This window comes from Miniopterus natalensis, chromosome 18 (genome assembly GCF_054644295.1).
Source record: "Miniopterus natalensis isolate mMinNat1 chromosome 18, mMinNat1.hap1, whole genome shotgun sequence".
NCBI classification, from domain to species: domain Eukaryota; kingdom Metazoa; phylum Chordata; class Mammalia; order Chiroptera; family Miniopteridae; genus Miniopterus; species Miniopterus natalensis.
In genome coordinates, this window is record NC_142098.1 from 28,319,241 (window position 1) to 28,346,717 (window position 27,477).

The 27,477-nt window shown below is 38.6% G+C and overlaps 1 protein-coding gene across 2 annotated transcripts in view; it reads right to left on the reverse strand.

The window, feature by feature from the left end:
• Window positions 1-6,208: 6,208 nt before the first annotated feature.
• The window catches only part of CBFB (core-binding factor subunit beta), a 45,085-nt gene continuing 23,816 nt past the window's right edge, over window positions 6,209-27,477 (reverse strand). The window contains exons 5-6 of one of the 2 annotated variants that reach the window (XM_087827556.1): window positions 19,167-19,293; window positions 6,209-8,486 (exon numbers count right to left, since the gene is read on the reverse strand). In XM_087827556.1, the coding sequence (XP_087683682.1) occupies window positions 8,464-8,486; window positions 19,167-19,293 (150 nt within the window). In that variant the 3' untranslated portion in view covers window positions 6,209-8,463. The remainder of the gene's footprint in view (window positions 8,487-19,166; window positions 19,294-27,477) is intronic. The other variant, XM_087827555.1, reaches the window with a different exon arrangement.

Consider the following 27,477-nt stretch of genomic DNA (forward strand, 5'->3'; position numbering starts at 1 on the left):
GCACTGGCCCAACACCACACCTCACCTCAGCTCACCTCACCAGCAGCAGCCGCCGTATAGGGACAGCGGCAGCAGCGGCAGCGTCTGCGGCAAAAGTGGCGTGCCGGGCCGTAAAGTGTGGCGGGGGCGGGGCGGGGCGGGGGCGGGGGCGGGGTTCAATCGCAGGGGAGGGGCCTAAGGCGGAGTTGCGCACGCGCAAACTGCGGATCAGGCAGCTTTGACAGTCCCGGCGACGGCTGAAGGAGGCCTGGCGGTCCCACGAGGAAGGGCTGAAGTAGGAGCCCCATACTTCGTGAACCCCCACATCCGCACACGTTTCACACGTCGAAACAAGGATGTGTACCCCACGCAACACATACATGTGACATGGTTATACAATCCCCATCTGCTGTCTACATGCACGTACGACTCACATTCAATGGGAGCAAAAAGCGAGTTCCAAGGGCCCACCATCTGAGGCCCAGCAGGGAAGGAGGGCGCGGAGTCCCGGAGCCCCACGGCCCGCGGGCGCCCTCCTACCCCCGACTGGGGCCAAGACTGACGCCGGCTGCCGCTGCCTCTAGTTATCCAGGAATGACTCCTTCCCCACCCAGCTGCTCCTGGGGCTCGGGTTGAACCCAAAGCGAGTGAGGAATGTGCTCCAGGTCCAGTGTAGGTGCGGGGGAGAGAGAGGCAGAAGGAGAGGAGCTGGCCGGGCCCCCGGGCTGACCGCAGCTAGAGGTGCGCAGGTCTCCCGGTCGCTCCCTCTCCCCCGCCCCGCCCCGCCCCGCCCCGCCCCGGGGCCCGGACCCGAGGTCGCCGGCAGCAGCTCAGACTGAAGCCAAAGCTACTTTTGCCGCCAACACTGCGTGGTCTAGACCAAACCTTCGGTGCTCTTTGTGCCTCAGTTTCTCCATCTACAAGGCACTCTAAAACTAAAAGGCAACCAGTTCTCTTCCAGAGCCAACCCTTTATGGTAACCATTCTCACAACCACCCTGAGAGGTGAGCTTATACCTCACTTTACAGGCGAAAAAATGAGGCCCAGGGAGGTGAAAGAGGTGTTGTGGTCCTAGGTGGCAGAACCCAAGTTCTTTCTTTTGCATTGCTCCTTGAAAATTTGTAGCAGGGAGAGAGAGCGATGTGGCCGGAAAGGGGCAAATAGGGCCACATGCTAACCTGACAAGCTCAGGGAAGGCCTGAATGGCAGCCTTGTAAACTCAGAGACCTAAAGTAACCACAGAGGACGGTCTGAAATTAAAGCTTTTTTAACTAAAAGTTTATGGTGGGTAGTCAAGTCTAGGCCAGTATCTTCCCTGACAGGTGGATCTTTCCCCGAACTAAGCCTGTCTATTGTCTCTTGCAACTTTGATAACATTCCTTTGTGAATGTCTCCACAACTCCTCTTTTTTCCGGACACCTCAGGGAACAACCAATGCACCAGGGTGGGGACCATAAATCTTGTCTTGTTACTGTTATCAAGTTAATTGTTGACTGTTAACTATCCTGTACCCACCTATATAAAAGATGTGTCTGTCCTTTTACTTTTTATCCAATGCCAGAGGTTTCCCTGCTTTACTTTCTCCCACCTCCCTAATCTATCACTAATGGATTTCATGTAACCCACTTACATCTTCTTTGATTGTAATGCATAAAACAAGGTGCAAAACTGCCATTCTCCAGAGCATTCTCTCAATCCATTGAGATTCTGCTTCCTGGCATTTGTTCACAGCTTGGTGTATCAGCATAAAGCTGATGAATGTTCTATTGAGATCCTCCCCCAAGACCTCCCCTAAACACCAAGCCTTTAAAACTCAAAATGAAGGTCTAGGGCGAGCTCTCCTTCCCAGAAACACGCTTGCGTGCCCCCCCTTCTCCTACAGGCTTGCATCTCCTAAACTCTAAGGGACCCCACGAGGCTTGCAACCGGGGTGGCAATGGGCAGCAGTAATTGGTCCCAGACAAACTCCTGAACCTGTCCCCAAGGCCCCCTTTTCTCTGATTTTTTAGTGATCCAAAGCAGACCAGACTAGGCTCATTTCTCCAGCCCTTTCTTGTTTCACTGTCCCTAGCTTTAGTAAATGTCCTCTAAAATTCAACTGAACTTGAGCTGTGAAATTTTTCCTGCATGAAATCAAGAACCCACACACTACCAGCTGGCCCTAGGCAGACCCGTTCAGGGCCAGGTCCCCTTTCCAGTAACAGTATGACCTCCCCCCCCCCCCATAAAAACAGAAATAAAAGAAACATTGTCTATACCAAAAAGGGAAAAAGATAAAAATTTATCAATATACCTAATATTGGCCCTGGACAGTTTGCTTCGCGTTTAGAGTTGGCCTTTGGACTGAAGGGTCCAGGGTTCAATCCCAGCCCCGGTTGGGGCACGTGCGGGAGGCAACCAATGAATGTCTCTCTCTCACATCGATGTTCCTCCTTCTCTCTCTCTCTATCCCCCTCCCCCTTCCACTCTGAAAAGCAATGGAAAAAATATCCTTGAGTAAGGATTAAAAAATTAAAAACAATAATATACCTAATATTGGGAGTGTGATTGGGGGCAGGGATTAAGGGAATATTTACCTCTTACCATGCATGACAAGCACTAAAGCTGTGTTTAGGAAAAGTTAGTTGGGCAGCTGGCCTAGGTGGTGTGCTAAGACCTGGGGAAAAAAACTTACAAGGTTTTGGTTAGGAGTCATTTTAGTCAATTTAAAGTGTCTAGATTGAACTCAAATCCAATCAGACGAGGAATAGTTCTATTTTTAAAAAACACTTGGAGGGACTTATTTCTGGTGGAGCAGGCCAGGTGGGGTATGGGAGAGGAAAGACAAAGAGAAAGAGAAAGCCACGCATCCTGGGCAACAATGGGAAAGGGATTTTTAGTTTGGAAAACTCAAGAAACAGGAAAAAGTTTGGAGAGGCCCCTAAGAAATGCCCCATTGGGTTACTAGGAAGATAGGTTTCTGTGAACAGTGTTAGTCAACAAAAGGTTATCTTTGCTCATTGTGCTATCCCCAAACCTTTAGCTTAAGTATGACACGCTCAGGTTTTTGTCAGGAGTCAGAATGACAGCTTTGAGATGGTGGTCTGGGAGGAGGCCTTAGCCCAGGGGTTGGTACAGAGTAGAAGCAGGAGGTGCTGCAGGGAAGCAGGCCAGTTTGGGAGAATATCAGAACCTGTCCCCCAGGCGGAGGGGTGGCGATATTCAGAAACATTGAACTGGCTGCTGGTGGACTGATGAATGTATTCAGGGAACACAGACAGTCAGTGGCAGTCCAAGCCAAAAAAATGCAGGGACAGGCTCAGGTCAGAGTCTAGTGGTTAAGCACAGGAACTAGGAATATGAATCCAAGTTCTGCCACAGTTTTGTGCCTTGAGCAAGTTGCTTCACTCCTCCACGCCTGTATCCTCATCTGTAAAATGACCATACTCAAAGATGTGTTAGGATTGCACTTAAAGGAGTGTCTGACTTACAGGTAAAACGCTTTGTGTATAACAAATCTTTAAAACTAATGGTGACGGAATTCATTGGCAGGATCTACAGATTGGATATAGAAGGAGAAAAGGAGTCAAGAACCAAAACACAAGTTTCCAGCTTGGGTAGCTGATAAATGGTGGTGTTGCTCAGACAGCAAAGAGCCTGGGGGAACTGACATTGGAGCCTGGAAGGATGCTAGTACTTCTATTAAAACTGTCACATGTGATAACTTAGAAGGCAGGAAATGTATTAAGTTTAAAGCCCTAGGTGAAGAGCTTCGAAAACAGAATCTTAGTAAGTATCATGGTTACTATTGGTTGCATTTGTCAAGGTAAAAAACACACACAACCAGTTTGAAAGCAGAAGTAAAAGGTAACTGCATCCAGCAAATCAGGGATGGGATCAAGGGTCATGGAAAACAATGCGTTGGGGATCCCCTCTCCTTCAGCCTCACAAAGAACATTCCCCTCTTAGGGTAGAGGGCCTCGGTTGCCCCAACGATATTTCATAATTGTTACAGACCAGTGACTGTTTTTTCACTTTCTGAATAGAAGTGTTTCCTGCAGTTTTCCTGTTCCTATTTCACCACTGTATACTGGCTGTGTAGAGGGCTCAGTGCCTGACAAGCTGAGGTTTTGCGGTGTCTCCCATGGTAAATGTATTTTCTTAAGGGAAGGAAAGTAAAATTAAATATTTAATCATTGAAAGAGTGGCCTGTGGAGTGCACATTAGAACACAGTATTTGGCCCAGCAGTGTGGCTCAGTGGTTGATTGTCGACCTATGAACCAGGTCACAGTTGAATTCCTGGTCAGGGCACATGCCCAGGTTGCAGACATGCAGTAGGGGGCATGCAGTAGGCAGCAGATGGATGATTCTCATTATTAACGTTTCTATCTTTCTCTCCCTCTCCCTTCCTCTCTTGGAAATCAATAAAAAATATATATATTTAAACAAACAAAAAATCTTTGACCCCACCCGATATACTGAGGGGGGAAAAAAGGGGTGGCCTATGATAATCAGTAGTGCTATTCACAAATATTTTGACTGTTTCCTGCATAGATGGTAGGATTGTAGTTCCCTGTTCAGATGAAGTTAGACATGGTCCTGTGATTTTCTAGGTACAGTGAAATGTAGTCATGTGTCTCAATTTCAGGTGAGTTTTAATAGACAGTGTGCCCTTTTCATTATACTATCTTCTTGGCTTTGTCACGACTGGCAATGTTCCAGTGACTGCTCTGTCAGCTTAGGTCAACTACTGATGGGTATTTAGCAAGTAAGAGATGTCTTTAAACCAATAAAAATTGGGGGGCTTTAAGGCAATACAACCAGTCTATCATGGTAAGAAAAACTTGGAAAATTGTCAGTTATGCCTCTATACTTGCTTCTCCGGTCTGAAATGTCTCCAATGCTCATTAAGCTACCCTTAATCTACTGGGTGACCATATGATCAATGGGACTTTCTGCTGGTTTTGTTCTCTCTAATCAACCAAAAAAACCAGCTTTAGATCAAGTTCCTATTACCTCAAATTCACAACCTGTCAGTGGCTTCAAGTTTGCCCTTGGACAGTCCAAACTTTTAAAAAAAATCCTCGCTGGAGGATATTTTTTCCATTGCTTTTTCAGAGGGGAAGGGAGAGAGAAGCATCGTGAGAGAGACGTATCAATTGGTTGCCTCTGACACACACCCAACCAGGGCCAGGGATTGAGGCTGTAACTGAGGCATGTGCCCTTGGCCGTAATCAAACCTGGGGATGCTTCAATCTGCAGGTTGACACCCTAACCATTGAGCCAACCCAGCTAGGGCGCAAACATTTTAACATGGCTGGAAAAGTCCACCCAGCACTGCTTGGAGACCCTCACCTTGGCCTCTGCAGACTCTTTCAGATTCATCTCTGTTGCAGCCCCCTCCATACCATGTTCCAGTCATACTCAACTGCTTAGTTTCTCAAACTTGCCAAGCTCTTGGCCTGGCTTTCTATAATACTTGTCACCTTCTCTTTGCTGGCATAGTGTCTGCCATCCTTCAGATTTCAGCTCAAATGTCTCCAGGAAGCCTTTTTTGGCCACCCAGACCAGGTTAGATGTATCCTGTAACAGCCAGTACCTCCAATAACTTAAATGTTATTACTGCTTTTGGTCAGTTTTTGAACTAGACTGTAGGTTCCCTGAGGGCAGGGACCAGTGTGAATATATCCCCCTCCCCCCCCCCCAATGATCCTAGGGAGTAAAAGAATATTTTGTTTAAATCTTTATAAAAACAGTAATAGTAAGCCTTTCTCTGTGTGTGTGTGTGTGTGTGTGTGTGTGTGTGTGTGTACCATTTCCACAGAGTCTGGTAAGGAAATATTTTTATATAGACCAAGCTTGAGGATTGCTTCTAAAGTAAAAGGCTTAATTTTCAGCTGTAGAAAAATGCCAAGAAAAGTTGTAAGAATGTTTGATATAACACTAGCACAAATTAAGTGTATATTGCTAAAATGAATAGTTTGAAAATGGTACTAATTTGGATATGTAATTTCTGGAATTAAGCATGACTTTTGAAAACCGTAATATACATTGGGAAATTAGTATTCTTTGTGCCATTTACATTAAAAGTTTTATTTGAAATTAGGAGAAATGACCACTAGATGCCACTGTTGTTTAAGGTTACAAAGCAGGATGAAAGAACAGTTCAGAAACAAAATCAATTTTCATGTCATAACAAACACTAGAACAGAAATCGTTGGATTATGTCAATAAAGAGCCAAGACCCTGTTTTCACTACACAGAAGTTTATTGTGAAAGTAAATTAAACATATAAACACAGAATATGGCTAATGGTGGTGGCAAAAGCAATCGGTAGGTTAAGGCAAGTTTTAATGGAGATGAATTTAGAAAAGATGATGCAATGATGTAATTTTGTTTAAATATAGATAATGGAAAAATATCCGATTGCATCAATAACTTAATAAAAGTAGTTCTCAAAGCCTGCAATATTGGAGAAAAAGGGCTCATGATCTTAATGCCAGCATTAAGACAGACAGAAGCAGCACAGTGCTAAATGACAGGAAAAATTCAGTATTTACAGAAGAATGGCAACATGAACATTTAATAACATTTGATCGTAGTTACTGATGGACTAAAAGCCCTTAGCTAGACGCAACAGAGAAAAATGTACCATCATCATCATGTTATTAAAAAAAATTTAAGTGCAGAAGTCAAAATCCAAGGAGCTCTGTGGTAAAGTAACCTTAAAACACCACTGTAAGGACCACTTAAAAGGCGATTCCCTCAGGGGAAATTAGGGCACTGAGTGTGTAAACATGTGAGCTATACAACACCAAATAACCACCAAATTCATTCATAGTACTTAGTTACACAAGATCAGCATGGTCTTTTATGATGTATTATTGTTTATAACAATTTAAACACACTCCTTACCATGCATGACTTCAAATATATAACAAACATTTTTATTCAGAGATACAGGATATGTTTATGAATTATAAGACCTATGTACAATGAGTCACACCTCCCTCATCAATCAAGTATATATATATATGTTTTCAATGTAATGACCTTATTCAGACTTCAGTTCATTTTCTGAACTGATCATGTCAGTTTTTCAAACTCTTTAAAATAATGCCATTCTGTTATGATAAAATACATTTTTGCAAAAATTCAGAAATGTAGTAACATTTAATGAATGCGACCATGAAAAATATTTGTAAGGAGGTGCCAAATGACTTAGCACTTTTTTCCAGTCTTGTATTTAAAAAAAAAAAAAAAAAAAAAAAAAAAAAGTTGCATTCAATTTGACAGTGAACCTATTTAAAAAATATTCTCATACTAATCCATCTCAAAAGGTTCTATTAATAGTCCTTTTGGAAAATACCATATATATAACCTGTGAATTTTTTTCCACAATAATTAATGGAAGAAAATGTATCCTCTGCACAGATGAACATTTTCTCTCTAAGACTAGTCTTTTATCACCCAGCAATTGTTTTTACAAAAGCATGCATTATAAAATACACATAAAAGCAGCTATCTTAAACATGATTTTAATACAATATTACCTTTGTAGCTGATTCATCACTGTCTCCAGTTTAATATGCTGTTACATACATGAAGAAGCTCCAGTATCCCTTTTCTGATTGACTTAAAAAAAAAAATCCCTGAATAAAACAGAAGCCAGCCTGCGACTTCTTTAGGCATTTCAGTAGAATATTATCATGTATGGAGAATATCTCCACACAAACTCATGATTATAGAACAGAATCTAAAACAAATCAGGAGAAGATTCGAGTCAATGCCAATTAAAAATGTTTATGTTTAAGAAGGAAAGAAAAGGAACTGATTATCAACATTTAAAAGGATACTGCAACTTTAACAACTGTAAACTTTGTAGAAGGCTGTGGCAGACAGCTGTATGCTACTAGGTTTTTAGCTTGTAAATAATGCAAACACATCAGCAGTTTTTAAATGCCATAGACAATAAAAACACAAAAGAAAATTGGGGAAACAAAACAAAAAAAACACAAGAATGCCTAGCTAAAATGCAGCTTTAGAACCAACACATCTAAAATCACAAAAAAAAGAAAAATATTAGAGTAACTGATTAGGTGAAAAACCCTCTGATAAAAATTTTAATTTCTTGACTTGTTTTTAAATGACATGAGGACAAATAAGAACTTTACAAGTAGATTGTTTCAACTCACTGAAATAATGCCAACAAGGTAAGCTTGCATAGAAAAAAATTTAAAATCATTACTGGCTACATGCATACAAAATTAGAAATGCAGGTATTATAGTCATAGTGCAAAACCATGGCAGTTTGTGATGTCCTGTAACTGCCTAAGGTTGAGAAATAGGCTGTAGTACCTCCAGTTATCACAGTTTCTGGTCTTTTAATCAATTATTTTTGCCGACTAGAAACAATGTATATGTAAAGGTTTGAGGGGCACATTTACTGTGCTACTAGTTAACGAAGTTTGAGGTCATCACCACCACCTAAATTGGAACCAGGACTAGGGTCTTGTTGTCTTCTTGCCTGCAATGACAAAAACATAGTTTGGGGTCAAAACGTGTTTGAAAATCTAAGTGCTAGATAAACAAAAGACAGTAGCACATAACAAAAGTTTCCAAGTAAAGTATTTTCAGCCCAGCCAGTGTGGCTCAGATGGTTGAGGGTCAGCCCATGCACCAGGAGGTCACTGGTTTGATTTCCAGTCAGGGCACATGCCCGGGTTGTGGGCTTGATCCCCAGTAGGGGGCATTCAGGAGGCAGCCAATCAATGTTTCTATCTCCCTCTCCCTTCTTCTCTCTGCAATCAATAAAAACATTTAAAAAAAATAGTTAAAAAATAAAATATTTTCAGCTAGTATCTCTCCACATGTAGGAGGAAAAAGAACAATTTAAATTATGTATGAAATATTTGGCTAAAGTTTCCTTAAAAACCAAGAATAAAAATCTTGTTATATTCAAAAGAGCATTAGTGAAATATGTACCATGTATATAAAAGAACAACAAATCTACATTTACTGTTTTGGGACAAAAGGGTTTAATTTTAACACATCATCCAATCACCTTAGAAGCAAACTTTCTCTTTTAGTCTTAGCTGACATTTATTGAGCACCAACTATATACTGGGCACTGTTCTAAGCACTTTCCATGGATGAACTAATTTAATCCCTGCCAAGGACCTATAACATAGCTGCTATTACTTATCCATTTTACAGATAAAGAAAAATGATTGAAAAATATAATTCTGAATTCCTTCTCTGCCAAAAAAAAATCCAGAATTACTAAGGATAAAATACTGTCTGAAAAGGAAAAATAGAAATATAAAATTAGAGTTTTTGGTGCACTTAGATTTCCTAGTTAAACTATTTATGGCAAATTATAGAGAACATTTAACAACTAACATACTGTGCATGTTAATGCACTAACATACTCTCTGCTAATATAAAGTTTTATATAGCGTAGTGCCCCTTTGGTCCACACACATTTACTTGCAGTCTATTTCACGAATTCTAGTGCATGCTTCTCCATAAGCTTTCTTCAGTGACTACAAATGCCAGTCAAGCACAAACATCTATTTGTATATAGAACCTGCTCCTTCAGCATCAGATTTCCTATGTTAGGTAAGGGCAACTCCATTTTACCAACTGTTTAAGCAAAAAACCTTGAGGTCACCCATAATATCTCTTTTTCTCACACCCAACAGCAAATTATGACACCTCTACCTTTAAATATATTCGGGGGGGGGGGGGGGAGAAAGAAAAATAAATAAATAAATACATCCTGAATCTGACCACTTCTGACTATCTCTACTACTCTCATCCTAGTCCAAGCCACCATCTTTTTTCATCTGGATCTTGTTTTTAGCCACTTGATACATACCAGCAATGGGGGCTAACTGCAATGACCTATGTAATTTTTAGCGAAATGGAATCACATATCAATATCACAACTGATTCTCCACTGTCAGTTTTTATAAACAAATTTAATCAAAAATGGAAATGTGATTTCAATTCTTATTATCTAAAACAGTTGTTAGAGCATTCTTGACCTTCAAAGAAGCATCTCAACAAGTCACATTTGTACTGTAGAATCAAGGTCAGTCAGAAGCTCCAGCTGTCACCATTTCTGAAGAGGGTTATATTGTTTAAACAGACATGACACTGCCTTATTTCACTTTAAATAAATCAAATAAAATCCAACACTAACTTCTGTAGTGTTTCTTATAAATTTTTACATATTTCTCTAGCAGACTATTTTTAATTTTTATCCTCACCTGAGGATATGTTTACTGATGTTAGAGAGAGGAAGGGGGGGAGAAACCGATCGGTTGCCTCTCGCATGTGCCCCAACAGGGGACAGAAACCGGGGCATGTTGCAGAATCAAACCAGCAGCCTTTTAGTGCACAGGAGGATGATCAACCAACTGAGCCACACCAGCCAGGGCAGACTTTAACTATTTTTTATTAGCAGACTGCACGCTGACTAAATTTGAGCACATTCCTAGTCAGGTTAAAGTTATGCTGCATGGTTATAGACTGAAAGAGCTATGGAATACGTATGGATCAGAAAAACAATTTATGTTCCATACAGAATCAATGCTAAATGCAGTGTAAGGACAGATCAATTCTGCAAAATCAGAGATGATGATATGAGTATCTGGTTTCAGTCAATGAAGGTTAGAAAGAGGCTGAGCAATGAAGAAACACTGAGAAAAATCAATCCTAATTATATATTTATAAATCACTACAAACCTACCAATACTACTTTGTGAAAAGGATATTTCAGCTTTTGTCTTGAGATAAGAGTACTTTTCAAATTATTTTAATAATAATGGGATGACTCCAAAGGAGTACAAAGAACAGTCAGCAGCAGAGCTGGAGTTCTCCCTGGTCATGGCTATGCAGAGGTTGCCATGGGTTTGTTTATATTTTTGGTAAAAGCATGGAGAGTAAAGTCCTTTTGCTATTTATTTGTGTTTTTAGTTTCTATTTACATTGTTAAGAATGAATGAGAAAGATGTAAGAAAGACATGTGAAGGAGGGTCAATAGGAAAATTAAAAGGGGACGTTCGACAGAGTATGAACGAGAGCAGAAGATGGAAGAATGAAAGAGCTGGGAGATTGGGAAGAAATTTAATGCTATATGGGAAGATGTATGGGCTGTCACACGAAGGAGACAAATACAAAAACAGATTTAGGTTCAGTGAAATAGCTTCCACAGGACTGGGATTCAACAAATGGGTGAGCTGTCTTAAGAAGCAATGCCTTCTACTGTGGCAGTTTTCTAATGGAGGCTGGGTGTTTTAGAAGGAATACTTTTGTGGGTAATAAACCTGACTAGATGATGGCAAAGAAACACTTTAAACTCAATTATTCTAAAAGCATAAAGTCCGTAATTTCTAGTTTCTTTCTCTCTAGTCAATACACACGGACTCTTGATTTTAACTTAATATTTATTAAGTTTTTCAGAATAGGGTTTTAAAATAAAGCAGATACCCAAAAGTCTGTTCAGAATACAATTATGTCTTCAGTATTTATAAATAATCTAGAAAATTTTATTACAGACCTCTTTCTATCAGTTGCTTCTGTTTTCTTTCTTTTAATATATGACCCAGAAATATGGCAAATACAATTTTTAAGAGACAACCATGGCATGAGTCCAAAATGAAGAGACAAAAAGTTACCAGGTATTAGAAGTTTTCCCTATTGGTCAGGGCTATGCAGAAGTAGTCAAGAGCAGAGATAACCAAATGAGAAAGAATAAAACTTCGTGACTGATTTCCATTCTTTTATTATCAAGATCATCGTGCCCAGCTGTGTGGCTCAGTGGGCGAGCACTGACCCAGGAACCAAGAAGTCACGGGTTCAATTCCCAGTCAGGGCACATGCCCAGATGGAAGGCTTGCTCCCTGGTGGGGGGAGTGCAGAAGGCAGCTAATCAATGTTTCTATCTCTCCCCCTTCGTGTCTCTCCCTCTCTCTCTCTCTCTCTCTCAAAATCAATAAAAACATATTTTTAAAAAAATCATCAAACTAGTGAACAATCTTCATGAGGAAATGCCCTAATAATTAAAAATAGCTACAAATTATTGAATCTATACTGTGTCCAGATACTGTGCAAATGGTTTTGTGCTTTACACTTGGCTAAAAGAACACAGAATTACAGAATTTTAGAGCAGCACAATACTTCAGAGATCTGGTTCAACTCTCTTTTTACAGATGATTAGTCTGAGCCCAAGAAGGTTAAGTGATTCCACTAAGGTTACATAGTTAGCTGGTAGCAGCCAGACCTTTGGAAAAGATGAGCCTTTAACTCACAATTAGCATTACTGTCAGTCTCATAATCATTGCTATTACTCCCCATTTCTAAAGCTGGAGGAGACACAAAGCAGAAATTTTAAGTTCTAATATGAAAGAAAGGAATGCACTTTCCCAGATTTGTTATTAAAAAGGTAAAAACCAAGTCAGCAGACAATTATAAACACCCATCAGATAAACAGATTACAAGAGCTGGTCTAACAGGCATCTCAAAAATAGAATTCTTATAAAAATATAGTGATATTTCATGTTTTTAAAAATATGTTTTTATTGATTTTAGAGAGAGGGGAAGGGACAGGGAGGGCAACACCAATGAGAGAGAAAAACACTGATTGGCTGCCTCCTGCATGCCCCCCACGGGGGACTGAGCCTGAAACCTGGGCCTGTGCCCTGACCAGGAATCAACCGGGGACCTCTTGGTGCATGGGACGATGCTCAACCAACTGAGCCACACAGGCCAGGCTAAAGTGATATTTCAAAATAAAAGAAATAGTGAAAATAATCTACATTTCTGGGCTTGGATGGGAATGGCACTACCACCTTAGTTATGTGATCCTCTCTTACCCTCAGTTCTTCAAAATGGAGACACACCTTAAAGATCATTGAAGAATCAAGTATAAAGCAAATATTGTAGTGTGTCCAGCTATGTCATTTCTTACACGTGGCACATACTTAGCACTCATGCTACTGTTACTAAAACAAAGCTGCTCATCACTTTCCAATTGATCTGTATGAACTTTCCAAGTATTAAAAAAAGTTGCATCCTGCAGTTGATAATTTTTACAAACTAAAACAAAATAAATTTTAAAAGTCTACATTTCCTATGACAGAAAGCAAACTAAAGCTCTCTTTTTTTCTCAGTGTGAAGAAGACAGACTTAGTACCCTCTTCCTCATTAATCCTCTTCTGATTCTCATTCTTAGTCCTAGTTCATAGTTCATGTTTCCAGTTTACTTTCATCTAATGCCTTTAGCCAACATATACCTCACGAAGGCCCAGTTTAGACGGATTCCTATGTTAATTGGTCCTTACACAAATAAGAGTGTTGGTAGAGTTAAGTGATTTAAGAGCTGAAGTCTGTGGGAATTTAAAATAAATAAGGTTGGGATTTTTTTCTTTTGGACCACACAGAATAGAAGGCTCCAAAAACATACAAAACACAAATACAAAAACCACATAAAGCCTTTTGCCTGTTTTTATTTCCAAATAGTTTCCACATAAAATTCTCCTATGATTTGCTGAATTGTATTAAAACTGCCTAAAGTAGAATAAGCAATAATTATTTACCCATTCTCTGACATTAAAGATAACAATCTATTTTCTAATTCTTGATAACCTAACCAAATGAAACCAGTTTCTAGATAATGATAGAGAAAATCTCTTTCAGCATTGTCACTTGGCAGCTGAATTAAGAGCAAACAGTGCCGTATTAGTTTTAGGTTAAGAGGCCAATCAAGTTGAAAGCTCTCTAGACACAGACTGTGTACAAGCACGCTGCTATCACACTAAATGGGCAGGCATTTCATAAAATAAATGTCTGTGGTTATATTTTCTTTTTTAAAGTCTACTTTTTACTAAAGTATAGAAGAATCAAGAAATACAAAATCACCAAAACTTGGGAAGTTCTCCTTATACCTTCTCCCAGTCACTACTCAAACCCCCAGGTAACTGCCATCTTGACCTCCAAAGAAGCAAGAAAAGTACAAAATCCTTTACTGTTAAAAAATACACAAACAGCCCTGGCTGGTGTAGCTCAGTTGGCTGGCATTATCTCCGTGCACCGGAAGGTTTGCCGATTTGATTCCCAATTGGGGCGATTGCCCGGGTTGCAGGCTTGATCCCTAGTGAGGGGTGTGCAAGAGGCAGCCAATCAATGACTCTCTCCCTCTCCCTTACTCTCTCTGAAATCAATAAAAACATATTTTAGAAATGAAAAGAAAAAATAAAATATTGGACTACTAAAATATCCCTTTCCAGAAAAAGAAAATGCTAAATCCAACTATGGATGATAGATTTAAACTTTCTAAATTTTACAGATGGTAAAAGAGAATCATGTCCAATGAATTTTCTAACTGATTTCAGATTAAAAGACACTGGTGAAAATCAAACCCCTTGGGCTGTTAACCATGTGGAGTTCTGCTTTCCGCTGTTAATAACCTCAGCCTTATACATACATTAAATGCTTATGAGCACCACCATTACAAATTTAGCATAGCAGGGCCAGTGGTCACAGAGGTTATCCAAACAGAGGTGGGACATCCCTAAGCCTCTGTGCTGCCAGGATCTCAAGCTTCCAAGGACCATCTAATACTGGATTACTGCCACCCACGAATTACCGCTGCTCCTTGGACCCCATCTCCAGTCAAGAAGCAGGACCACCCACCGGAACCATTATTATTCTGTTCTGTCTCAGCTTTTTCTTTTCCAGGTGAAACTATTTCTAACCTCTCCTGGCAGATTTTATTTTTCAACTTAATCATCTGTATGGGTGATGTGGAAATTCATTTCCCAGTGCTAGCCTGTACTTGTGGAGGCCTTTTGGTTAGGAAACTGGTTTAAGCCTTCACTCTTCCTTCCATTAACCAATTATTTGAAAGAAAGTTAAGTCAATTAATTTTTCTCAGGTCTCAGTTTCTTCAATTGTAATAAGAATGTTAAGGTAAATGTAATAAAATAAATTTTTAAAAATGAAATTGTGCCTTATTAAAAAAATCAAAAAAGAAAAGAATGTTCATTTGATTATATAAGGCCTCTTACAGATGTTTTAATTACAGGGAGAAACATTTTTCCCTAATGTTCTCCTTTTAGAAAAAGGGAATTTGTTATGGATTTTTTAAAAAGGGAAGCTAAAGTACAAATTGGTAGTTATAGAATAGTCACAGAGATGTAAATTATAGCACAGGGAATATATTCAATAATACTGTAATAACTATGTATGGGCAAGGTGGGTACTTGAAATATTGGGGGGATCACTTTGTAAAGTATATGATTGTCTAACCACCATGCTGTACACCTGAAACTAATACAGAATAATCCTGAATGTAAACTGTAATTTAAAATATATATTAAAAAATAAAAAGGGAATCAAAATATACACGTGCAAAGTACCAAAAGACATGCACACCCCAAACTCCCCTAAGTGCAAGCTCTGGAGTCCAATTCCAGCCCAATTTTCTAGATGACAGTTCTCTACAAAAACTGATGTTTTAAATTACTGCCATAAAGAACTACAGAATCTTAAATCATTGATGAAAATCTAACCATTTTTTCCATGCTCTAGGTCATAATGCAAGGAAAGTGCCCTGACACACTTTAGAGAACTAAAAGGATGTTCTTATTAGCCATAATTCAATTAACTGGAACCATCACTGTGGTAGAGCTTTTAGTATGAAAGTACTTTATATCTATTATTTACTGTAGGCGTACACATACCAAGCACCATACTAAGTGCTTTACAAGCATTTTCCTATTTAATTCTCATAACAATTTCTATGAGAAAACCGGCCTGAGAGACTGACAAGTAATGGAGCAGGAGTCTCAACTAGGCTCAACTATGAAGTCCATGCTCAAATCACTGACATAAAATCAACTGGAAACAATCTATCTGCACAAAAAATTATACGACACCTCCATCAACAGGCTATATTTTTCTTTATACAAAAATATAAACAAGTGTAAACTCACACACCAAAATGTTTTCCTTCAAGTAACACTGTTTATAAGAACAATCAAACTAACATTTTAGAAAGATAATTCTTAGTCTCAACTAATCTAGAATTTTATTTAAAGAAAAAAATTTATACAACTTCCTAAATAACTGTTCCATTAATTGTTATTTTTCAAATGTAGCTGAAGGACATTTATAAAATAATTCTTGTACTCATTTATAGCCATGTTAGCCTGTTCCAGAAAGAGTGATCAATCATATTCTCTGACATGGCAAGATCTCTTACTCTTTTACTCCTCTGCATGTACTGTTCCTTCTGCCCAGAATGGTCTCTCTAGTTTGTTGAGCTGGCAATCTTATAATCTTCCTTGCAAGTGTATTCTCCTGTGAATCCCCCAAGCAGAGGCAGATCTAAGTGGTCTGTCCTCCACACTGCCACTGTTCCCCTTCTGAACCTCCATTGCATATGGCTACTGCTAAAATAGACTGACATTACCTGTGTATACATCTATTTTCCCTCAAGACTGATAGTTGCTCAAGGACAGAAGCCATTCATTTTCATTTATCTATTTCCTAGTCCCTAATGCAGAATCCAGCACAACACAGTTGGGGTTCCTTACTTAATAAATAACATAAATGAATAAATTATAAACATTCTAAATCTCTTTAGACACCACTAACATGATTCTACTTTAACCTACAGGCTATCCTGTAACTCTAGTTTTCAGACAAGCAGTATAAGAGCTGTTTTTGGGTTTTTTTACAATCTCCACTTGACAACTAAACAAATGTACAAAATACTATGGTGGGTAGTGTGAAAGTTAAAAAAAATCAGGGTCCCAATCTCACTGGGGATCACAGTAGAGTAGAAAACAGACACATTTATAATTTTTCAACATACTGTTCAGTAAGAACAATAACAGAAATAAGAAGGGCTAATTATGATTAAGAAGACTGGAGAAGGGACTGACATAACATTTAGGCTGGGCTTTGATGAATGGGTAGAAAAGTACATTCTTGGCCAGGGAACAAACAGCATGAGCAAAAAGTTTCAGAAGTATAAGATTACAAATGCATATTATACATTTAAAAACTTCTTACTATTACAGATAACAAACATTCTGAAAGAAAATGCTATGGGAAGTTTAATCACAAGAATTGTAAAAGCTTCAAAGAAAACAAATGTATATTGCATTATATCCCTCCTGTCTCCTCTCTTAAGTTTGTAAGTATTCTTGGGGACATCATCAGCTGCTATCAGCCTATTAAATCAACTTAGCCACTGACAGAGAAATAGCAATCATTAAAAGATAACTTTATTCATACACCAACCACTGAGTAGGCTTGAATTTTTCCTTTATTCTGAAATAATTGTAACATAGAAAATATTTATATGAAATAATACCAATAATAGCCATTGACACCTACCTAGTCAGTGCCACACACTCTAAAAGTGCTTTCATGTGTATTTTGCTCATTTAATACAATGACCCTATGAGATAGAGGCATCATTAGCCCTATTTTATAGATGAGGAAATGCAGTCACAGAAAGGTGAAACATGTTGTCTGAGGCAACAAAAGTAAATGGCAGAGCCAGATTCAGACCTTGCAGTCTGGCTCTAGAGTCTGGGCTCATAACCACTGTCTTTGTACACATACACACACACACACACACACACTTACTTTAATGTTCATTTAAATAACAGTGTACATAAAATGTTGTGCATGGAAAACCCACAAATTTTCTGTATTATATAACGCTGACTTAAATTTTTTTAATGTGGTAAAATACACATAACATCAAAATTACCATCTTGACCATTTTTAAGTGCAGAGTTCAGTAGAGTTACGTACATTCACAGTGTTATGTAACCAATCACAAAAACCCTTTAATGCCTGGAATTTATTCTATTTAGTTGATATATTGTAATTATATTTGAATTAAATTGCCTTTGGTTATCAAAGATGAGTATGTACTAACCTTTTCTGTTTCTTCTTGTGTAAAATGTTCATGCTGATAACTATATAAACTTGAATCATGACAGATTTTAACATTTGACATTATTCTTTTTAAACACATTAGTTATCTTGATTATTTTTGTTGTTAGAGTACACTTTTTATAGAATTTGGATTTCTGAACAATCTGCAGATACTTTATTAATTTTTATAACTGAAGTATACTTAAAACAGGGTACAATTTTATGTAGAAAAAAGTAAACATCCATGTCAATTAAAAGTAGTATCAAATTTAAACACTGGGCAGACTAAATTTGAATGCCTAAGACTGAAGTAGACATGGATAATAAAACTATGAAACAATATAAGAAGCCCAGCCAGTGTGGCTCAGCAGTTGAGCATTGACCTGTGATCCAGGAGACCAAGGATTGATTCCTGATCGGGTTGCGGGTTCAATCCCCAGTGGAGGCAGCCCATCGAGGACTCTCTTATCATTGATGTTTTGTTTTCTCTCCACCCCCCCTTTCTCTCTCTGAGGTCAATAAAAATATATTTTTTTAAAAAAAAGAAAGATACAAGAAGGTGATTACTATAAAAATTGAGGTAATGTTTATTTTTCAGGGGAAGAAAAGGGTCATAATTAGATGCACACATTGGAGAGGGCTGCTGGGGTAGCTGTCGAAGTTTTATCTTTTTACCTGGATGGTAGTTATAAGGGTATTACCTTTATAATAAATAAGCTACATATTTCTTTTGTATAGGTTTCTGTATCTGTATTTTATTTTACCATAAAAAGGTTAAGAGTTTAATTCCATTCTTTTAGTTTGAAATAATAACAATTTTCCTGTAGTAAAGAGAATATACAAATGACCAAAATTTATACTGTTACAAAATCAAGACAAATGCTCATAGAAAAATTAAAAATATTACTCCCAAAGAATTTTAATAATGTTCTAAAAATAGTATTCTATAAGATATTTTTAAACAAATAATATGAAAAATAATTAAGGAAAAATAGGTAAAATATTTATGAATTAAGAGGAAATAAACATTATGCTAAATGATTTTTATAAGGACCAATAAATGAAGAACTTGTGTACAACCTTAAAATTAAGACTAACTTTTTTTTATAGCAATTACATTTAATAAACACAAAGTCACAGAGTACAACTTTAAAAATGAAAGCCAGAATTAAACTTAAACTATTTAAAAACATATGCACAAACATCACAAATAGAGCCTGAGAGTTTGGGGGAAAGTACTAACCAGTTACTGCCAGCAGCTGTGAAACTCTCACCTCCATTTCCTCCCGATGAGACCTGTCTCTATCTTCAAATTCACGTGTCCTTCTCCGAGCCTCTTCAAAGGCCTGTTGTGCTAATGCATCCTCCTGCTATTAGAAGAATACAAGAAATAGATATTTTAATTTTGATTTATAATAAAATAGCAAAATTTGAGGGTGTTTTATTTATGGAAGGAAATAACCGCAGAATATTTCTTAAAACATCAAAACCATAAAAAATTAATACCAGAGCTACTTTTTGAAAACTTCACTAGTTGCATGACTTATATCACACCTTGGAAACAGTAATCGTATTCAATCACATTCTAACAACTGAAAATGCTATTTTCTTTTCTTTCCCTACTTCATCCTATTCACCAAAATAAAATCCTGATCAAGTCAATATTTAAATCATGGAAGTACAAGAAGTTTGGTGTATATGTCTATAATTTTGGATAGGACAGGACAGGCCCTCCAATTACAACACTAAAGCCAGAAATATAAAAGAGAATATTAACAGAATTGATTATACAAATATTAGAAACTTCTAGACAACAAAAAGTTAGTAAAATTCCATGGAATATTATCAAGAAAAAAATATTTGTAACATGACAAATCTATCCTAATTCTTTCCCCATTAATGGCTAAAGATCTGCACATGAAGGAAATCCAGATACCTCAAACTCACTTTGTCTAAAAAGGCAGCCAATTTAACCCTCTTCCTTTACCCTTGAGTCTCAGTTAGTGGCCCCACTCATTCATTTCTGCCAGAAACCTGAGCCACCTTTTACTCTTCACTCTCCCATGTCTCCACAGAGCTGATCAACAACCAAGTCCTATCCATCTGACCTCCTAAATATTTTTGGAATCTACAAACATTTTCCTAGTTCAGACTCCTAAGGTCTCTTACCTAAAGCACTACAAAAGTTTCCTAAACAGCTTCTTCCTCCTTCCATTACTGCACTCCCCAAACCACCACACAGCCATCAGAAAACATCTTCTACAGCACAATCTGACCACAATATCCTCCAACTTTAAAAAATTCCGTCGCCTGGCTGGTGTGGCACAGTGGACTGAACGTCATCTCACGCACCAAAGTCGCCAGTTGGATTCCTGGTCAGGTCACCTGCGTGGGTTTTGGGCTCGATCCCCAGTAGGGGGCATGCAGAAGGCAGCCAATCAATGTTTCTTTCTTTCTCTCTCTCTCTCTCTCTCTCTCTCTCTCTCTCTCTCTCTCTCTCTCTCTCTCTCTCTCTCCCCCCCCTTCTTCCTTCCCCTCTCTAAAAAAAAAAAAAAAACCCCAAAAAAAATTTTTTTAAAAGTTCCCTGTCTACAGCACAGAATGCTCAACCTTTGCAGTCACACAAGAAACTAAAGGATAAAAAACAATCAATCAATATTCACCTTCTTAGATTCATTGCAACAAAGGTCAGCCAGGTAACTTAGTACTTAACCAATGAGACAGAAACATAAGTGAACCTAATGGGGCTTCTAAAAAGTCATTTAAGAGACATTTCACCTGGGGACGGGGAGGGGTGAGAAGGTAGAAGAGGGTATGGGGGCTAAATGGTGATGGGAAAAAAAAGACATTTCACCTTTCCTCCTTCTTGAGAACTGATGCGATGCCCAGAGATAGAGTAGCCAGCGTGCAAACATAATAATGAGGATGTAGTCATACACTGAGCATAGCACAGCAGGAAGGTGAAAAGACCTAGAGCCCCTGATAATATAATTAAGTGCTATACCAGGCCTGGACCATGTACCCTAGAGATCTTGTTCTGTGTGATAAATCCTTTGTCACTAGGTTAATACTTGTAAGTTTCACTGACACAATATTTGTAACTTAAACAAAATTGAAAGGTGTGATCAAATTTCCATTATGATGCATTTACTAGCTTTATAACCCAGGGCAAGCCTCAGTAAACTGGGCATAGTAGTAATATTTACTTCACATGATTGTTGTGAAGATCAAGTGAGAATAACATTATTTAAAAAGTGTTTAAATACACTACCAGATAGCACTCAATAAGTCTTAGCTATTATTTTACATTTATAAATATATAAGATTTACAAATTTGACCAAACATAATGATACATACCTACCATATTCTCAGAATGTACTATATAAGCCAGAAGTACCTGTAAAGGAATATTGTTCCCAATTCCCAAGGATTTCTATTATTTAGCTAGGTATCAATTAGTCCACATCTGCTAACAGGATACCCCTTCTGTCCTATGCATTCACTCATTCACTTTTTCATTTATTCTACAAATATTTAGTGAGTCTTTTTTATGGCCAAATCACCGTACCGTGTCATGGATACAATGTGAGGAAACAAATGGTGCTTTTTCTCAGTTTCTGGCCTAGTTAGGCAGGTGGACAATGAACAAATAATTACAAAAATCAATATGTAATTATCAACTGTGATTTAGTACAGTAGAGGAAAATAACATGATGAAATGAGAGCATAAAACATGAGATGTGATCTAATTCCCTAAGGAAATTATTAGCCACTAATGTGTATTCTAGCAATGGTTGGAGTTTTTTTTTTAAATCCTCATCTGAGGATATAATTTTTTTTAATTGATTTTTTTTAGAGATAGAGAAAGGGAGAGAGAAAAACATCAATGTGAGAGAGAAACATCAATCAGTTGTCTCCCATACTCACCCCAACCGGGGACCAAACCCACAACCTTTTGGTGTACAGGATGATGCTCCAACCAAGCCAACCAACCAGGGCGGTCAGAGGTTTTTATTTCATTAAAAGGAAAAAAAAAGTATTGCCCTAGCCGGTTTTGCTCAGTGGTTAGAGCCTCAGCCCATGCACCAGAGGGTTGTGGGTTCGATTCTGGTCAAGGGCACATACCTGTGTTGCAGGCTGGATCCCCGGCCCCAGTCAGGGCACGTGCGGAAGGCAACCAATCAATGTTTCTCTCTCTCCCCCTCCTTTCCACTCTCTTTAAAAAAAAATCAATGGAGAAAATATCCTTGGGTGAGGATTAACAACTTCAAAAAAGTATTATTAACAGTTGTAGTAAAATAAGAGATTTGGTAGCCTTCCTCTTTTTATTACAGCTTCTGTCTTGGTCTCTTCTAGTTAGATGTGAAATGTATGTGCAGTAAACAGTGTGCGCTTACATTTATCCTGATCCATTCCCATTGCAACCTTAAGTAACACCTCCTTTTCAAGGTCAGTATAAAGGGCACTTGCTGATAAAACTACATGCTCACCCAATAAAGTATGCTCAAATGGCCTTGGACAACTAACTCTACCAGTCTCAAGTGGTAGTGGGAGAGGCTTTCAACACTCTGCCAGCTACATGTTCTATACTAGTCTGTTACCCCAGGGTCTATACCACAATTTGCACAAAGTAGTCACATAGGGTCATCCATCATAAAAGGTGGTTGGGTGTATGTGAAACCCATGTGGGAAATAAAGATCCAGCAGTGCTTTCAGAGCATATGCATAAAATTCTGACCATTCTTGCTGCAGTGATTTTGTCTTTATTGTATTGCATAAATCTATAATTCTATTTATCTTACAGTGTGGTAATACTTACCTTTCTACAGCAATGGATTTTAAAAATGGAAGTACATGTTTAATGAAAAATTAAGAACCAAATTCATTTTGAAGAATGTTGAAGAACATGTAATTTGCACAAAATAATGGCATTTAATATTCTCTATGTAAACAAGAATTATCACTGATCACATGAAAACCAAAAGAAATAAATCTGCTGAAGAAGCATCAACATATACTTCAAAGACAACAATTTAACATCTGCAGCTGCAAATGGTACGTTTAACATCAGGGGCAATAACGTGCATGCAGCTGTTAACTCCTATGCTAACAATACCTTCTGGAATACCTCCTGAAGGACCTGCCTGAGGCTCTTCTTGAGGAAGTGCTGCTCTTTTCAAAAATATGTCCACAGTAGTTTCCTAGATTTGTTGTTTTTTCATCACAGGTTTGCTTGTAGGTAGATAATGAAACATGAACATTCCTCTCTATTAATGAAAACCTTTCTACATTGGGGTCCGTGTTTTCAAACTTTTTGTTTTGTTTTAATCCTCACCAAAGGATATTTTTTCAATTGCTTTTCAGAGAGAGTGGAAGGGATGGGGGCATCAATGTGAGAGAGACACATCGAGTGGTTGCCTCCCACACGTGCCCCAACTGGGGCCAGGATCAAGCCTGCAAACAAGGTATGTGTCCTTGACCAAATAGAATCCGAGATCCTTCAGTCCACAGGCTGATGCTCTAATCACTGAGCCAAACTGGCTAGGGCTATTTCCAAACTTTTTAAGGAGCTTGTTGAGGTCTGCAAAAGCTTCTGCTGAACTCCTCAACTATGAATTTTCTTTGGGTTTCTTGTCCTTTAGTTTCCTTTTCTCTTGCCTCTTCTTCAGCTATTTGTTGTTATTCCCGTTCCAACAACTCATTAGTCAATTCCTCAGGAACCACCTCTAGGAGCTCCTCAATGACATCCTTACCCACACCTAGGTTAAAGTTTGCCATCTCAACCACACCTTATTGATTTTTTTTTTTTTAAATATATCTTCACTGACCTCAGAGAGAGGAAGGGAAAGAGAGAGAGAGAAACATCAATGACAAGACAGCCGTCATTATCAGCTGCCTCTCGCATGCCCCTGACTGGGGATCAAGCCCACAATACAGGCACATGCCCTGACCAGGAATTGAACTGCAACCCCCCCAGATTCCAGGTTGACGCTCAACTGCCGAGCCACGCCCGGCCAGGCCGCCTTATTGATTTTTGCAACCCCTTCATCCTTAGCAAATCCTCTAAAGTCATGAATGAACCCCTTGAGTGTCTTCTTCCATATGCCATTCATACACTCCTCCATAACACCATCCCAAGCTCAAGCAAGGTTCTTAGTGCAGTCACTGATGTTGTAATCCTTCCAGAACTGCATCAGTGTCTTCTTAGTTTCTTCCTCAGTTGCAGCAAACAGCCTGAGCAAAGGTCCTCCCGCAGACAATAGGTCTTAAAAGTTGCTCTAACTCCTTGATCTACTTAATGGCTGAATCACTCTGATAGTGGGATGAAGATCACCAATAAAAGAATATCTGGGATCATTATCAACAATAAGCAAAACTTTGAAAGATATCTTATTCTCTAAACAGCACTCCATTTCGCTGGCATAACAATTCAGGAGGAAATCTTGAAAGAGGAGCTGGGTCATCCATGACTTCTTACTGTTTCTGGCAGTGTGTGCTTACTGATAATGTTTGAAGACTCTGGGGTTCTCACTATGCCAGATCACAGAGGGTTTAAATTTGTAGCCTGCAACATTGCCCCCAAGCAAGACTATTATCTTTTCCTTAAGAGCCTGGAAACTTGCCAATGACTTGGCCTCCTTATGAATGAGAGTCCTTTCAGGCATGTGTTTCCAGAATAGGGAGGTTTCATTCACATAGAATATTTGCTCTGCAAGTAGTTTTCCTCCCCAATTAGCTTATCTAGAGTTTCCAAAAATTCTTCAGCTGCCTTCACATCAGCACTCAAAGACTCACTACTCATTTTCACATTATGTAATAAATAATGATTCTCCAATCATTTAAACCACTCAGAGCTAGCGGTAAATTCAACATGGTAGCTGGGTTTAGCCTTTTCTTTCAACAATGCAAACTTTTTGCTTTGACTGTGATTGCCATGGGGCTAAAGGGGATATGCTTCTATGTCTTGTCTTTAATCCAGGTCATCAAATGGTTTCTCCATGTCTGATGTGGGCCCTTCTCAAATTTTTATTAGTCTCATTGCCATCAATTAAGCAGATCCTTTAACAGCTTCTGTCACTTTGTTCTTGTTCTTCAAGTCACAGCTACGGTGGAATGGGACATGCCTGATTGGCAAGCAATAACCATCACTGATTTTCCATCTCAACCACTTTTTATTTCATTTTCAGGTAAATCACTGATGTGGCCTCTTACTGGTAACATTGGCAGTGGCTTTTGTAAGATTAGGGGCCATGATAAACAAACACAACATTAAGTCAAGTACAAGAGAAAATAATGCAATAAAGAGATGCAGTAAATATGAGATGTATGAGGCTGCTGTCTGCACAACATGGGATACTGTTTTATCGCAAACTTTTAAAATAAGTAGAATACACTTTAAAATAACAAGTATAATATAGTAAATACATAAACCCATAACATTCCCAGAAACAAAACAGTGGCTTGCTCTGTGTATTAGTTTCCTATTTCTGCTGTAAAAAATTACCACAGTCTAGCCAGACATGACTCAGCGGTTGAGCGTCGACCTAGGATCCAAGAGATCAAGGTTTGATTCCTGGTCAGGGCACATGCCTGGGTTGGGGGTTCAATCCCCAGTTGGGGGCGTGCCGGAGGCAGCTGATCAATGACACTCTCAACACTGATGTTTCTATCTCTCTCCCTTCCTATCTCTGAGATCAATAAAGATATATTAAAAAAAAAAAAAAAAAAAGCCTGGCCGGGCAGGGCTCAGTGATTGAGCATCCACCTAGGATCCAGGAGATCGAAGTTCGATTCCCGGTCAAAGCACATGCCCAGGTTGCAGGCTTGATCCCCAGCTGGGGGGTGTCCAATGATGACTTTCTCATCATTGATGTTTCTATCTCTCTCTCTCCCTCTCTCTCTCTGAAATCAATAAAGATATATTAAAAAAAAAAATTACCACAAATTTGGTGAGTCAAAACAATACAAATTCATTACCTTACAGTTCTATAGGTCAAAAGTCCAACAAGGTCTCCTCAGGCTAAAATCAAGGTGTCAGCAGGGCTGTGTTCCTTTCTGGAGGTTCTACAACAGAACCTGCTTCCTTGCCTTTCCAGCTTCTGGACACCACCTGCAATTCTTGGCTCATGGCACCTTTCCCCCATTCTTGGAGAGTCAAGTTCTTCTCACTGGTTCTCTGTTGTGCTGTATTTTTATAGGTTTGTTTACACCAGCATCACCACAAACACAACTAATGTGTTGTCCTATGATGTTAAGATGGCTACAACATCATTAGATGATAGGAAGTTTTCAACTTCATTATAATCTTATGGGACCACCATAACATACTCAGTCCATCATTTACCTAATGTCCACATAAAAAAGTACACACAGCTTAAGGCTATGTTGTCCAATATGGTCGCCATATAAAAAAAAAAAGTAAAATATCCCAAAATTTTAATACTGATTGTAAATTCATTAGATATTTTAGATATATTGGGTTAAATAAAATTTAATATAAAATCAATTACAATTGTTTCTTTTTACCCTTTTAAATGTAGCTTCCAGAATTTTTTTAATTGTGTGGCTTGCATTTGAATTCTACTGGACAGCACTGTCCTAAAATATAGCTTGATGAATTTCCACAAACTGAATGTTCCATGTAACTAGATTCCATGTGAAAAAAATAGAACAGTACCAGCATCTCAAAAGACTCTTTTTGCTTCACTGCAGTAACTAGCCCCCTCTCCCAAGTAGAAACCACTATCTTTACTTCTATTGTTAGTTTTGGCCATTTGTATAAATTTATATAAGTGGATTCATACATTATGTGGGGTTTTTGTTATTTATTTTTTATTTTTTTAAAATTTATCTTTATTGTTGAAAAGTATTACAAATGTCTCCCCTTTTCCTCCATTGATTCCCCCCCAGGCCTTTGCCCCACTATTGTCTGTGTCCTTGGGTTATGCATATAAATTCTTGTGTTAATCTCTCCCCACCCACCCCTGCCTTCCCTCTGAGATTTGTCAATCTGTTCCATGCTTCTATATCTCTGGATCTGTTTTGTTCACTGGTTTATTTTGTTCATTAGATTCCACATATAAATAAGATCATGTGACACTTGTCTTTCTCTGACTGTCTTATTTCACTTAGCATAATACTCTCCAGGTCCACCATGCTGTCTCAAAGGGTAAGGGATCTTTCATTTTTATAGCCACATAGTATTCCATTGTGTAAATGTCCAAGAAGATGCTTGATATGATTTCAATCTTCTTGAACTTGTAGAGACTTGTTTTGTGTCCTAACATGTGGTCTATCTTCGAGAATGTCCCATGTGCACTTGAGGAGGATGCACATTCTGCAGCTTTGGAGTGGAATATTCTGTAAATGTCAATTAAATCCATCTGATCTAATGTGTTATTTAGAGCCCCTGTTTCCTTGTTGATTTTTTGTCTGGAAGATCTATCCAGTAAAGTGAGGGGACTGTTAATTCCCCTACTATGATTGTATTGCTGTCAATCTCTCCTTTAAAGTCCTCCAGGAGTTTGTCTCCCCCATGCCCATCCCAGCCTAT